The sequence below is a fragment of the Oreochromis aureus genome, linkage group 23, assembly GCF_013358895.1.
Source record: "Oreochromis aureus strain Israel breed Guangdong linkage group 23, ZZ_aureus, whole genome shotgun sequence".
NCBI lineage: Eukaryota > Metazoa > Chordata > Actinopteri > Cichliformes > Cichlidae > Oreochromis > Oreochromis aureus.
This window is the reverse complement of record NC_052963.1, coordinates 45,722,216-45,735,514: the sequence shown is the minus strand read 5'-3', so window position 1 is coordinate 45,735,514 and position 13,299 is coordinate 45,722,216. Positions and strand designations below refer to the sequence as shown.

Below are 13,299 nucleotides of genomic sequence, written 5' to 3'. Positions count from 1 at the left end.
AAAAGTTAACTGGTTACATTGTAACAGTGTCACATTGTTACTCAGTTGGTAGGAAAAAAACGACCTTAGTTTTTAACGGAGGGCGCTGGCAGAGTATTCGGTGCCGTGTACTCGACACCTGCTTTGTTTCGTGCACTTTGTTGTTGTTCTGTCAAGAAAACGTTCAGGTGTTCTGTCGATATGTGGCAACCAGTGATCACTGTGTGCTTAAATACATGCCGCTGTATTAAAGTCTCAATAGTAGAACAACATATTGTGAAAAATAATCCTCTGTGTGATACTGGTTATACTGGTAGAAATCACTGGGACTGTTTGGAAAGGAAGAACGTTTGAACCAAAAATGTACAAAAAACAAAAAACTCCCACTGAATTTCTGCTATTTAATAAATGTGTTGGACAAACTGTTTTCTGCTACAGGAGCGACTGCAGGCGGACGAGGTGGTCCAGGCCCTGGACACGCAGCACGTGTTCGGTCAAGGTCTCAACATCAACCCCAAAGATGAGTTGTAGAAACGTCACAATGGCGCCACCTTCTTTAATCAATCACTTGTATATGTTTTCACTATTTATTGAATGACCTCTGGATCAGAACGTTTCTATTTTTGTACTGTTTTGGAAGTGCAAAGTTAATGTTGTTTTGTGTTATTTTGATTTTTTTCCTCCTGCTTCTTATTCAAACTTGAGTTTACATTTTGATTCTTGGTCGTTTGATCCAATCACAGCCTGCGTGTGTTTGGAGTGACAGACTGTGGTCAGCTTGTATCTGTAATCTCACTGTGAAGTTTCACTGCTTTGGGTCGTGTCTGGGCAACAGACTTAAACACCAATATTTCATTTTCACTGTATGTTCATATATTAACTTGTGTCTTCACAAATGGTACGGGCAAGTATGATATTAAGCACATTATCCCTTTTTATTATTTTCTATGCCTGTAATATATTTTTAAATGCACGGTGCACTGTTTTTTTTTTCTCAGAGTCTAAAATGAGACTCATCTGAATAATTAGTGTTTTGTTGAATATTTAAGTGAAACAGGAAACTTTAGTCAGTTTAGTTCATTAGTTGTAATAAATCACTCTGCACGACACTGCCTAAGATGCTCACTGACACGAGGGCAGAGTGTGTTTGGTTTTTTATTGTGTTCGTCTTGTAATGACAGCTGCTGCCGACATTTAATATAAGAAACTTTTTTTCATAAAAGATGCCAATTATTCCTGTTTCAAGGAATACGCGTTGAATAACGGGCTTTTATTACTTTGTGTGGTTGGTCGAGAACGGTCGAGTCGTGCACTGTAGATCAGGTGGAGAAGAAAAATAAATAAGAGTAACTTGGCTTTTAAACATGGGTTCAAAATGTTTTATTGTTTAATTCTGAAATGCTGAAGAACACATGTATGTGTACATGCCTATAAATTAAAAATATTTCATGTGTTTTGTGTCCATATTGTTTCATGTGTTGCGTATTGCAACTAAGAATACGGTTTATTAGAAAACATTGTATAATAATTTATGAAGTTTGCATGCATCCTTATTATGTAACCAAACTCTCAGAAAAAAGACAGACGATAAGAAAAAGGTCATTTTTATTCAGGATTACATCACAGCGCTTTGTCAGGAGCTCCGCCCATACTCAAAACTTGTGCAAGCATTTACTCAAACCATGCCACAGCTGTATTTAATGTTATTCAGTTATTTACAGAGGCGAGGTCACTGTGCTATACTTTATAAATGTACTCGAGCTCAAAAATGATGAACAAGAAACTCCACCAGGGCCCTGCTACAGAAATCAGGGTCAATAAATCCATCCACCCATCATCCATCCACCCGTACATCCAGTGGACTGAGTGATATTCATCGTAAAAATGAAAACAGGTGGACAGAAAAGTGTCATTTAAATATTTAGCAGACGGCTGCCTGACTGACCGCAGAGTCAGCATGTTACAAACATGTAGCCAACAGGTTTTGAGTTGTTAATAAATCTACAGTGTCTGCTGATCACATCCATGATCCAAGGCTGGTTGATTCTAAAAGCACTCGTGTTGAATACACCACTGAACTAACATCTGCCTGGGATTTCATGTGCATATTAACGCATTCTGCTAACCACTTTGATATTAACCATATCAGTAAGGAAATGAAACGGTGTCAGTCAGCTGGCTGAGTCGGGGGAGTCAGAGTTTAACTTAACCATCTTTCTGGAACAAATGGATTTCCGTCACCTCGTGTTTAACAAACTTGGGAGTTTATACCTGCTTACTGTAACGCGCCGCCCGAGTCCTTAGTTTGAGTTTGTGGGGACCCTGACGAGAGGTAACATGTGGCTTTGGTGGGTGTGCCGGGTTGGCTCGGCTCAGAAGCGGTAGGCCAGCTGCTCAGTGACTCTGAACGGTTTGCTTTCACTGGTGGTGCACATCAAGTCCCTCATGCGCCGTGCACGCCGCTCCTCTAACACCAGCCTGCGGGAGTGCTCTCGGGCCGCCTGCTGCTCCGCTCGCTTCTCCGCCCGCTTTCGCTTCAGCCACCTGAGGGAGGAAAAAGGTATCTGTCAGTCAGCTGATAGATACTTCCAGCACGTTTTCAGAATATTTGCCCTATTCAGTCAGATGAGGGCTGCATCATTAGCTGCTTTTTTATTATTAATATTGTCTAAATGTAACTTTACTCCTGACAGGATTTAAATCAATAAACCAAAATTCAGCCTGTAAAACTTTAACTTCACCTTAGAGCAGAAACAAGTGGTGACAGGAAGTCATCATATAAAAACTTTATTTCTGCAGGTTACGAAGTTTAAAAGCAGACGTACAGTTTGAAAGCCTCGTCGCACTCCTCACGGCTGTGTAACAGGTACCCACTGTCCTCCTCCAGCCTCCTGAACTCCACCAGCTGCCTCTCCTTCTGTTGCTGCTCCTGCTTCCTCTGAAGCCATGACCTGAAGGCCTCCTCCGGGTCCGGGTTGGGGTCTCTCTAACGGGGGACGCAGAAGCAGTGTATTACCATCCTCAGTCGGGTCACTTTTACTGGACACTTTCTTTGTATTGCATCAAAGTTTAAGACACGAAAAGTGTTGGGGGGAAAATGTGGTCCTCATGTAGAGACTGTGTTATGAGCTTACTGTGCCCCCGTGTGGCCATACTTGACAGTTCATTCTCTCGATTTCCTGGGCTCTGTGGATCCTTCGCTCCTCCTGAAGCTGCTCTTTCTTCCTCATCAGCCAGGCTTTGAACGCCAGCTCGTTCTCCTGCCTCTTCAGCTCTTCTTCCTCACGCTTCCTCTGTTCTGCCTGAGTGGCAAACAACAAAACATAATAACTGTAAAGAAATGTAGCAACCATAGCCAGACCTTTTTTTGAAATGACCTAACTAGCTGCATCTCCTACCTCTCTGGCCAGCCTCTGCTTCCTCTCCTGGATCTTCTGCAGCTGCTCTTTCTGCTGTGGGGTCAGGGTGTACGTGGCCTGGCTGGGTGTCTCCGTGGCAGACTGCACCCGCCTCTTGCTGCTTTTCCTCTGGCTGCCTCTCTGGCTCTGGCTGGCTGAGCTAGGCCTGCCCTTTGGTTGTGCTGGAGGTCTGGGGGGCCGAAGGTGATCTATTCCCTGTGGAAACGAGGAGGAGGCAGCCCGAAGGCGAGGAGAAGAGGAGGAACTGTGGATCTTAACAGAGTTTACATTTTGCTCCTGAACACGAGGTGATGAGCGTGAACTCTCACTGAAGTTGTTCGCTAAAGGAGGGAAAAGGGCTTGACTCTCCACCTCTTTTAGACTGACCAGGTCAAACTTCCCATCCTTCTCCACAAGGACTCTGCCCTCCTTCATCCCCTGGCCTCCCTCGCTGCTCTCCCCAGCCCTGCCAGAACCTCCTTCAGAACTCCTGCTTTCATTGCGAGGTGAAATCTTTAGCTCGGACAGCTTTCCTGACACTTCAGTATCTGCCGGTGCATCCTCAGCTCTTTCCTTGCTCCCATTTTTCCCCTCTACTTCATCACTGCTGCCATCTCTCTCAAACTGCAGCGGAGGCACCACCAGGTCCACCAATGTCTCTTTAAAATGCAACCGCCTGCGTCGTGTCATATCTGGCACTGCCTGATCCTGCAGCTCCCGGTTAGCCTGCTGGATCTTCTCTAGGATATACTTCTTCTCTTCGTCTGTTTGATCATCCATCCCTGGAGGAGGTGGGGCTGTAGGTGATGACTTACTGGGACTGTCCCTGTCTGAGTCATACTCCAGTGGCTCCATAGGAGATGGCCACCTCTCTTCTTCTTCTTCCACTTGCTCTGTTTTGTTGTCTCGGTTTGTTTCCTTGTAGTTTTTCTCCTTTCCTTTCATTCCCTGTCGTTTCTCACCCTGCTCCAGTTCTTTGTCAATGTCTGCCTCTATGTCCTCATAGTCAGAGCCCTGTGGGGGATAAGACAGATGTACTCTGCATGCATTAAGTCTGCATGTAGATGAAGGTGCAACATCAATACTGAGCAACAGATACAAGATATGTTTTATTTTGCTCATCAATATTGCATCCAGCAGTGGAACAGTGAAAGTATGCCTCTGTATTTCAGCAGCATAGGTTTCACATCCAAACTCGGTGTGCCAGGTCTGGTAACTCAACACTGCTCGCTGACACACTTTCACAGAGCAGGCTCAGGTATACACACCTCATTCAGTCTGCAGCAAGTAGAGCAGCATTCAGATATATACTGCACATTAAAAAGGAAAGGAAGATTAGAAAGACGAGATGCAGGAGATGTAATGTCAGACCTACCTGGTCCTCGCTCCGGCCTTCCTCACTGATCAGCCAGTCCAGATCTTTCTCAAAGTCGTCCTCGTACTCCTCCTGAGTCTTTGTGCAAACTGTTTGGCTCATGATCTACCACCGAACTGAAAGAGGGGGCAGAAAGATGTGATGTAAAGCTTATTAAAGTAAGTTTTTCTCCCTGCACACACTCAGACTGTAGCACCCAAAGAAAGTGATGTCAGTCGGTCAAGCCTGAGACAGCACAGTGATGATGCGATCATCGCTATAGACCGTGGAGATCACCTGTGCAGCCCAACAACACCTCAGGTTTAAAATCATTGATGATCAGTGATCTACTCACTGTTTTCTGTGAGAGGGTGACTTTGACTTCAAGAGAAAAGTAACAATTTCATGTTATTAAGTCTAATAAGTACAGATCACAGTGCAGTCAACACCCTCCAGGTTTATGCAGAGGTTGGTGAAACTACATAGAATATATTCACTCTAGGATTACATGGTGAGCATCTTTCTTGTAGAATAAAACGTGCATTGTTCTCAGGTTTCTCTTGTAAAGAGCGTTTAATCACAGTGAGGCTGCCAACAGGTTGGATGATTTCTTGACTACCGCTTAACACATGAGACAAAAAAGTGCATAATCATAGTCTTCCTCATTAAATGCATTATTTGTGGTGATCACACAGAAACCTGAATGTCCCTCTAGGAATATGTGCTGTTTAGTTTATGCCAAAATATAACAGTAAAGGTCAGAAAACAAAGGAGGTACATATCAGCACAGATAACCTTATTTACCCAAGTGTTTGCACATGACCTCCAGCCAATGATGGCTCTTCATGTCATGGTGCTGATGTCCAACGACTTGGGCACCACTAACATTAAGTATAAAGACTAATGCAAAGATCAGCCTGTACAGGCAGACCAGGGTTATTCACAGTGGGCCTGTGCTTTAAGAACAGTAACAACAGTTTTGGGAGCACCTGTATTTGCTATGTTATGGTAAAAACTCCATCAAAGCCATTTTAAGTGGGTTCGTTTAAATATTAGGTATAAATCTGTTTCCGGGCTTTGTCGCCATCTCATGTATTAGATCAGCATTGCATGGCTGTCAAAATCTACAATTCTTTTTCGCTTTTTGGTTTTAATACTTATATATCCCCCACTTGCTAACATCTACAGTGCATGTGTGCTTTGGGTCACAGCCACTTTCACTTCCACCAGGCAGCTTAAAACACACAGAAACAGAGTCATCTTTAGGTTTTACTTCATTTGTTTTAATCTATATGCTTTATAAAAACGAACAGAGGGCAGGCTGTAGAGCAGACTTTGTACCCAGACGCTTTACATCGATCGCTTTCAAAGCGAACAAGCAGCAGTGTAAAATGTGACAACAGTGACGTTAAACTCACCAGCAGCAGCTTCTTCCGTCGTCTTCCTGTTTCAGTAAAACAACAAACCGACCATCTAACTGGCCTGCGTAGTCCCCGCCAGCCGGTGGAGCAACACCTGTGCACATAATCTGCTTCAAGTCTCTCCACGGCCACTAAAAGGTTTAATAGACACGTCGTCATAGAGACCAGCAACACGCTTTACACATGCGCATGCGCACGCCACCCGCTAAACACGCATTCACAAAAAAGAAAAGAAAATCTCCATGAACACGGTGTAAACATGAGGGAAAAGCCAGGAGGTATTAAAAGATCGTTAAATATTTAACAAAGTAAAGTTAATTTAATTAATTATCTGTTCCTCCAGGCTGAGCGAGGTCGATTAAATTTAAAGCACTAATCTAGATAAACTGGGCCCTTTTGTGCGAGTCTTTCCATTTTTGCACATTTTTATGACTAAACAAAACTAAAGCACACATTTGAGCCAGGACAGGCTGCACTTAGAATATTGCCTCTTTTTCTACGGTGAGAATAACAAATTCCAAAAATGTCAGGACGACGTGTAAAATGCTAATAAAACCAGAGTACAAAGAGTTTAAACACTGATATGTTTTCTGTGTTATGTTGTGAATAAAACTTGGGTTTATGAGATTTGCGAGTCTTTGCATTCAGTTTTTATTTGCATTTTATACGTCGTGACATTTTTAATCTAATTTTGGGTTTTATTAAAGAATAAAAAAAAGGCAGGAAAGTAAAACAAAATCAGGCAACAGATAAAAGATTAAAAAGTGTCAGAGAAAATAGAAAATTTACAAGGAAGTCAATTATCTCCAACCACCTCTCTGATTATAAATCTCTGTATGTGTACAACACATCAGTGTAATTGGTTAGCATACAGTCAAAGTAAGTAACTCTAGACTCTCACCCCAAAGTAGTTAAAACAAACTTGGAAGTTATACTTTTGCATATACAGTTAAGCTCAAAATTATTCATACCCCTGGCAAATTTTGACTTAAAGTTACTTTTATTCAACTAGCAAGTTATTTTTTGACTGGAAATGACACAGGCGTCTCACAAAAGATAATAAGATGATGTACAAGATGCATCATTGTGGAAAAAAAATATTTCTCAGCTTTTATTTACATTTGAGCAAAAAGTATCATGTCCAGAATTATTCATACCCTTTACAAACTGTCACAGTCTCTGGGAAAATCCAAAGTTCCATACAATTCCAAATAGTCAAAGCTGTTCTAAAGCATCCTAATTACCCTGATTAATTGGAAATAGCTGTTTTGATCAACTCAACAGGTGAAAAACAGCAGCTCTCTGCAGGTGGTCTGTGGACATTCATGGCTAAGACAAAGGAACTCAGTGAGGACCTGCAGCTGTGCATTGTGGCTGCTCACAAGTGAGGAATGGGCTACAAGGCCATATCCAAATGTTTTCAAGTTCCAGTGGCTACAGTGCAAAGTATTATTAAAAAATACAAGATGCTCCGCACTGTGGAAAATCTCAGAGGACGTTGTCGGAAGCCAAAATTGTAACCTGTGCTGGCCAGGAGAATAGTGAGAGAGGTGAAAAAGAATCCAAGGATCACCACCAAGGCCATTCTGGTGAATCTGGGCTCTGCTGGTGGCAATGTCTCAAGGCAGACAGTCCAACGGACACTGTTGGGTTCCACAGATGCAGACCAAGGAAAACGCCACTTCTCCAGGTACTTCTAAGGCATGCCAAAGCTCATTTGGCCTTTGCAAATGTTCATCTGGACAAAGAAGAAGGTTTCTGGTCTTCAGTGTTAGGATCAGATGAAACAAAAATTGAATTATTTGGTCACAATGATGTTGCCTTCATTTGGCATAAAAAATGGAGAAGCCTTCAACCCAAAGAACACCATCCCCACTGTCAAACATGGTGGTGGGAACCTAATGCTTTGGGGGTGTTTTTTTAGCCAATGGACCATGGAACCTAATCACAGTAAACAGCACCATGAAAAAAGAGCAATACATGAAGATTCTCAACAACAACATCAGGCAGTCTGCAGAAAAACTTGGCCTTGGGAACCAGTGGACATTTTAGCACGACAATGACCCAAAACATACAGCAAACGTGGTGAAGAAATGGTTAGCAGACAACAACATTAACGTTTTGCAGTGGCCTAGCCAGAGTCATGACTTGAATCCAATTGAGAATCTGTGGAGGGAGCTAAAGATCAGGGTGATGGCAAGAAGACCCTCCAACCTGAAAGATTTGGAGCTCATTGCTAAAGATGAATGTGCAAAAATGCCTGTGGAGACATGCAAAAAGCTGGTCTGCAATTATAGGAAGCGTTTGATTGCTGTAATAGCCAATAAAGGCTTTTTTCTATTGATTATTGAGAAGGGTATGAATAATTCTGGACATGATACTTTTTGCTAAAATATAAATAAAACCTGAGAAATATTTTTTTCCACAATGATGCCTCTTGTACATTGTCTTATTATCTTTGGGGAGACACCTGTGTCATTTCTGCTCAAAAAAGAACTTGCTTATTGAACAAAAGTAACTAAGTCAATATTTGGCAGGGGTATGAATAATTATGGGCTTAACTGTATTCATTTGTTTATAATAAGCCTTATGATTAAAGGGGGAACCTTTGCAAAGATGTTTCTCTGAAAATGAAACAACTGAAAGAAGCCTTTAGCATGAAGTGTTGTGGCCGGTACAGCAATGCTGCAGATGCTGGTGAATGATTCAGGACTTTATAAAAACGAACACAGAATATGATGTGTTTCATTTTCAAAAGTACATTTCTTATTTCTTTATGTATGAGTCAATAAAAAAAAAACTAGTGGATGATTAGAATCAGCAACAGTGCACACTACATGGGTACAAGTTTCTACCTATTTTCAGCAAGACAGCTCGATTTTATCAAGCTAGCAACTGGATATATATACTTTTGAAATAATGTCACAGTATTAAGCATTAATAAGGTATTAATAAGGTATTAGTAAGTGTTTAATTCATCATTTATGTATCATTACTCCTCCTTAGTATGTCATTCATAAATACAGATATGTTTATCTCTCTGTTACTGTTACACCATGTATGGCTATATTTTAATCATAATCACAGTCATAATCATAGTCATCATCATATATCTGTATTTATAAATGACACACTAAGGAGGAGTAATGCTATATAAATAATTAATTAAGCAAAGTCAGTAAAGTATTTTACAAAGTGTTATGAATAAATTTAGAAGAAAAAACACACTTAACTATTTTACATATTATACTATATGTGGTATTCAGAGTGCTACTCCCAATGTACGTATATGGTCTCATCACACACAGTGAAATGTGTTTCTGTGTGTTTAATGAAAAGAAGACAAAGGAGGCTGAGGTCACAGCACAGCAGGTAGGAAATCTTCAAAGTTAAGGCTGCTTCAGCTCACTAACAGACACTAACAGACAGCTAAAAGAACAAGCAGAAGAGGAAAGAGCCTCATTTCTGATCAGTAAGAGACACAACAACCAAGTGGTACCAATCAGAGTCAATCAAATAAGCCAGGGGCGCCAGGAAAAGACCTTCCTGCTAAAACTGTAAACAACCCAAAGAAGGCGGAAGGACAGAGTCGATAATGTTCAAATCAACTCAAATAGGTTTTATTCATACAGCACCAAATCACAATAACTGTTGCCTTAATGCACTCATGTAGAACAACAGCTTCAGAGGAAATCAGAATAAAAATCTTTGAGAAATATTTTCCTCTGGCTCTTTGAAAGAACTGGAGGGACCCCACTAAAAATCTGACACCTTTTACAGCCACAGTCCCATCAAACCCTCATCTCTTCCCACTTTGAATATGTATCCCTGTTGTTTTTATTTCTTTATTACCTTCCTTTATCTTTCCCATGCCTCTGCCTTGTCTCCACCCTTCCCTTAACATTTTTCTATCTACCCCAGCCTTCATCCATCCCTCCTTCTCCCATCCCGTCTCTTTATCTCTTATCTGTCCACCTCCTCATAACCCCTGTTTTTTCTTTATCTCCCCCACCCTCTTTATTACCTTTCTACCTTTCCTGTCTCACTATCAGACCCTTTCTTTTCCCTTTTATTCCCAATTGCCTCTTCTTTAAGTGTGAAGAAACACAGAAGCCTCACAGAACCGACCACTTCCAACTGTGCAGCTCAGGGTGTCGAAACCCTTAACACAAACTTTTATGCTAATCTGAAACTCTTATGTTGTTACAGATAATAATAAAAAGGTATAAGAAGGGAAGCCATAGAGCCTGGGGATTTTACATGTAACATCCAGAAATGTTGTATAAAACCAGAGACATTATGAATACAACTGCTGAAGAAGATATGATAGTGAGTCTGTACGCACAATGCCAGGACGATCAAACCAGTTTAGATGGATGAAAATGGTTTTTTATCATTACAATTTTCATCCATCTAAACATTTTCTTTTTCTTGATAAGAAAAGCAGGGATCCAGAGCAGAGATTTCTAACTAATTTTAAATCAGCTGCCACATACAGCCCACTTTGATCTTATGTTTGTCGGAGCAGTGACACTTCTGTCGGTGTGAAAATGTTTAACAACACATTTATTCCTGCATTTATCCTAATATAAGAAAAAGAAGTGCTATTCTAACAGTATGTCTTTTTGTTTTTTTTACATGATAGACAAATGCTGCTGTAGTAAATGAAATCTGTCAGCATGGCTCTCTGGGCTTAAATTGTAAGAAATTACTGTGTACAATTACAGAAAGGGTTCTGGCAGCTCATTGGCCAGTTGGTGCTGTAATTATTAAACGCAAAGTTTTTGCTAATTTTCAGAAGTATCCACTTTAAAATAACGAAATAATTTATATATATATGTATATATATATACATATATATATATATTTCTATAGTAGGTAATCCAAAAAATGGCCACGGTGGTCTTTTTCAGTAGAAAAAGCTGTTAAACTTATGAAAGTACAGTTAGAAGTCCAAATTGCTGACCATCACATTTTCCAAAGACATCTAGTGGGCCATAATGGAGTTTGCGCTGGGCCTATTCTGGCCCTTGGGCCCTATGTTTGACACCCCATTTCTAGCGTGACTTTTCGTGTAACGTTTGAATTACATGTCACATTCCTGCTCACATTTGGTGCATTTCTAGGTTAAGTCACATTGACAGATGACTGTACAGTGACAGAGAATCAGCTTATTTTATATTTTGACTCACTGATAAACAGTGTTGGGACTAACGCGTTATTAAGTAACGCGTTACAGTAACTACGTTATTATTGTGGTAACGAGCACGGTAACTAGTTATTATGCCAAAATCAGGAACGCGTTACTCGTTACTGGGATTTAGATAGGCTCGTTACTCGTTACTTCGTGTGGAGGCTATCGCGGAGCTTCCACAGATTCAATAACATTAGCAAGTGGTGGAGGCCAGCAGGTGGATGAAGGAAAAGGGAGGCAGGAAGAGAGACCCGAAGCGGCCGCCGGTCCGCGTGTCAGGTGAACTGAACTTCAGGTAAGAAGTTATGACCTGCAGTCTATCTGAGTCAGATATAAACCAAGTTTAGGTGGAGTTTATTTTCGGTATGCTGACATTTTCGTACTGCGTGCTAGCTAGCATGACGGAGTTTCTATACAGCTGGGTGGGTGCTATGTTACTGATGTTGAACTTTATTTTGTTCATACGGTTAATTATTAGAGTTGCCAACCGTCCCCTAAAAAACAGAATCGTCTGGTATTCAGAGAAAATATTACGCGTTTCGTACTGAGGTGAAAAGGAACACAGTTTGTCCCGGACTTCAGCTACAATGAAAAAGACACAAAGCTGAAGCTGCACAGCTGCCTCTTCTTCTCTCATTCTCTCCTCTCCCGTTTCTACTTCAATCACGAAACTGATCAATGATCAGCTGATCGGCTTTTCTCTGTTTATTTATCGCCCACTTTGCACCAGAAAGAGGAAACCAGCGGATGTCGCGTTAAACAACAGCAGCACGTTTAAGCTTGATCAGCTGTTGTTAGAATTTATTTAATATTAATTTCTAGTATCAGCTGATGTTTGCTGGAGCCACAGCTGTAAAGCTGCTGGTCATGATGTCGGTTTGGATATGTGGTGAGAGGGAAACATGCAGATGAAACCAGGAGATGTCCTTACTGAATCATCAGAGCTGAACAGGTGATGGAGAAGCAGGTTTATCTTTTAGGTGACATGAATGAGTTGAAGTTATGAACTGTTTCTGAGAGACAAATAACACCAGGATCCTTTTCTATGTAGCTCACAGCTGGTAACTGTGCAGGGGCGGATCTAGCAAAGTGATGCCAGGGGGCCAGGCAGGGCATTAACAGGGAAAGGGGGGCACAAAGAAATACTTTTCATTCTTATTCTCATTTAAAATGTCTCGCTTTTATTAAATAATTATCTGAGTCTTACAACAAACAATTGATAGATTGATACATATATACCATCAAGACAGTGTACATCACTGTCACAACAGTGTTTGTTTTCATTCAGAGGCTTTATGATTTTTCCTATAATGGTGGGCCGGTCTCTAGTCAAAATGCCCGGGCCAATGTTTTTGTCCCAGTCCAGCCCTGGATGCAGCTCATCTGCAGTCTGGTGTTACCTACATCTTCCTATTCAGAAGGCAGAATTTCTGAGTTCTGAGTACAATCAAAAGCACCACGACTGCAGTTTTTGTGTTGGATGTAAAAAGCGCACATGACACTGTGACGTAGGCTAGAATCATGGCGGCGGTCAACGACGGTCCAGGCGTGGGATTTCTCTCGTGGAAATGTGCACATTATTTTTTCCTTTCTATTGGTGCACTTGTGGCAAGCAAGCAAGCTAGAAGACTGGCAGTCTGGCTGGGTATCCAGTTACGGAAGCAACACATTAACAAGAGAAGTCTGAGTAAAACCAAAGTTACTTTCCCTAGTAACTAGTTACTTTTAAAGTAACGAGTAACTTGAAGTAACTGAGTTACTTTTGATGGAAGTAACTAGTAATGTAACTAAGTTACTAATTTAAAGTAACTTACCCAACACTGCTGATAAAGGGTAATGCCTGATTTAGACTTCTGCTGCAAATCTCAGTCATAACTTAGGAAGTAAGCAGAAACTCCTTTTAACGCTCCCCGATAAACTTCCATGTAACCGGATGTGCACCTCCCAGGATAT

At 41.2% G+C, this 13,299-nt stretch overlaps 2 protein-coding genes across 3 annotated transcripts in view; one reads left to right on the top strand and one right to left on the bottom strand.

Moving 5' to 3' along the window:
- The window catches only part of p3h2 (prolyl 3-hydroxylase 2), a 44,597-nt gene extending 43,165 nt beyond the window's left edge, over nucleotides 1-1,432 (top strand). The window contains exon 15 of the mRNA XM_031745400.2: nucleotides 418-1,432. Coding sequence (XP_031601260.1) covers nucleotides 418-510 — 93 coding nt within the window. The 3' untranslated portion in view covers nucleotides 511-1,432. The remainder of the gene's footprint in view (nucleotides 1-417) is intronic.
- Nucleotides 1,433-1,566: 134 nt separating this feature from the next.
- On the bottom strand, nucleotides 1,567-6,330 carry ccdc181 (coiled-coil domain containing 181). 2 transcript variants are annotated; one of them, XM_031745417.2, is made up of 6 exons: nucleotides 6,150-6,330; nucleotides 4,753-4,868; nucleotides 3,378-4,391; nucleotides 3,135-3,281; nucleotides 2,805-2,965; nucleotides 1,567-2,523 (listed from the first exon to the last, which is right to left on the bottom strand). In XM_031745417.2, the coding sequence occupies exons 2-6, from the start codon at nucleotides 4,852-4,854 to the stop codon at nucleotides 2,352-2,354; spliced, it is 1,596 nt and encodes a 531-aa protein (XP_031601277.1). In that variant the 5' UTR covers nucleotides 4,855-4,868; nucleotides 6,150-6,330; the 3' UTR covers nucleotides 1,567-2,351. The 2 variants fall into 2 exon arrangements, with proteins under 2 accessions (XP_031601277.1, XP_031601272.1); XM_031745412.2 differs by having other exon boundaries at nucleotides 3,114-3,281; nucleotides 6,150-6,328.
- Nucleotides 6,331-13,299: the final 6,969 nt, after the last annotated feature.

What these genes read in the sequence shown, in the direction of transcription:
- ccdc181 (XM_031745412.2), bottom strand. Translation starts at nt 4,854, where the DNA reads ATGAGCCAAACAGTTTGCACAAAGACTCAGGAGGAGTACGAGGACGAC. An exon ending in AGCAGAGGCTGGCCAGAGAG is followed by an intron (nt 3,282 to 3,377) that starts GTAGGAGATGCA and finishes TTTGCCACTCAG; the next exon opens with GCAGAACAGAGGAAGCGTGA. An exon ending in TATGGCCACACGGGGGCACA is followed by an intron (nt 2,966 to 3,113) that starts GTAAGCTCATAA and finishes GTCCCCCGTTAG; the next exon opens with AGAGACCCCAACCCGGACCC.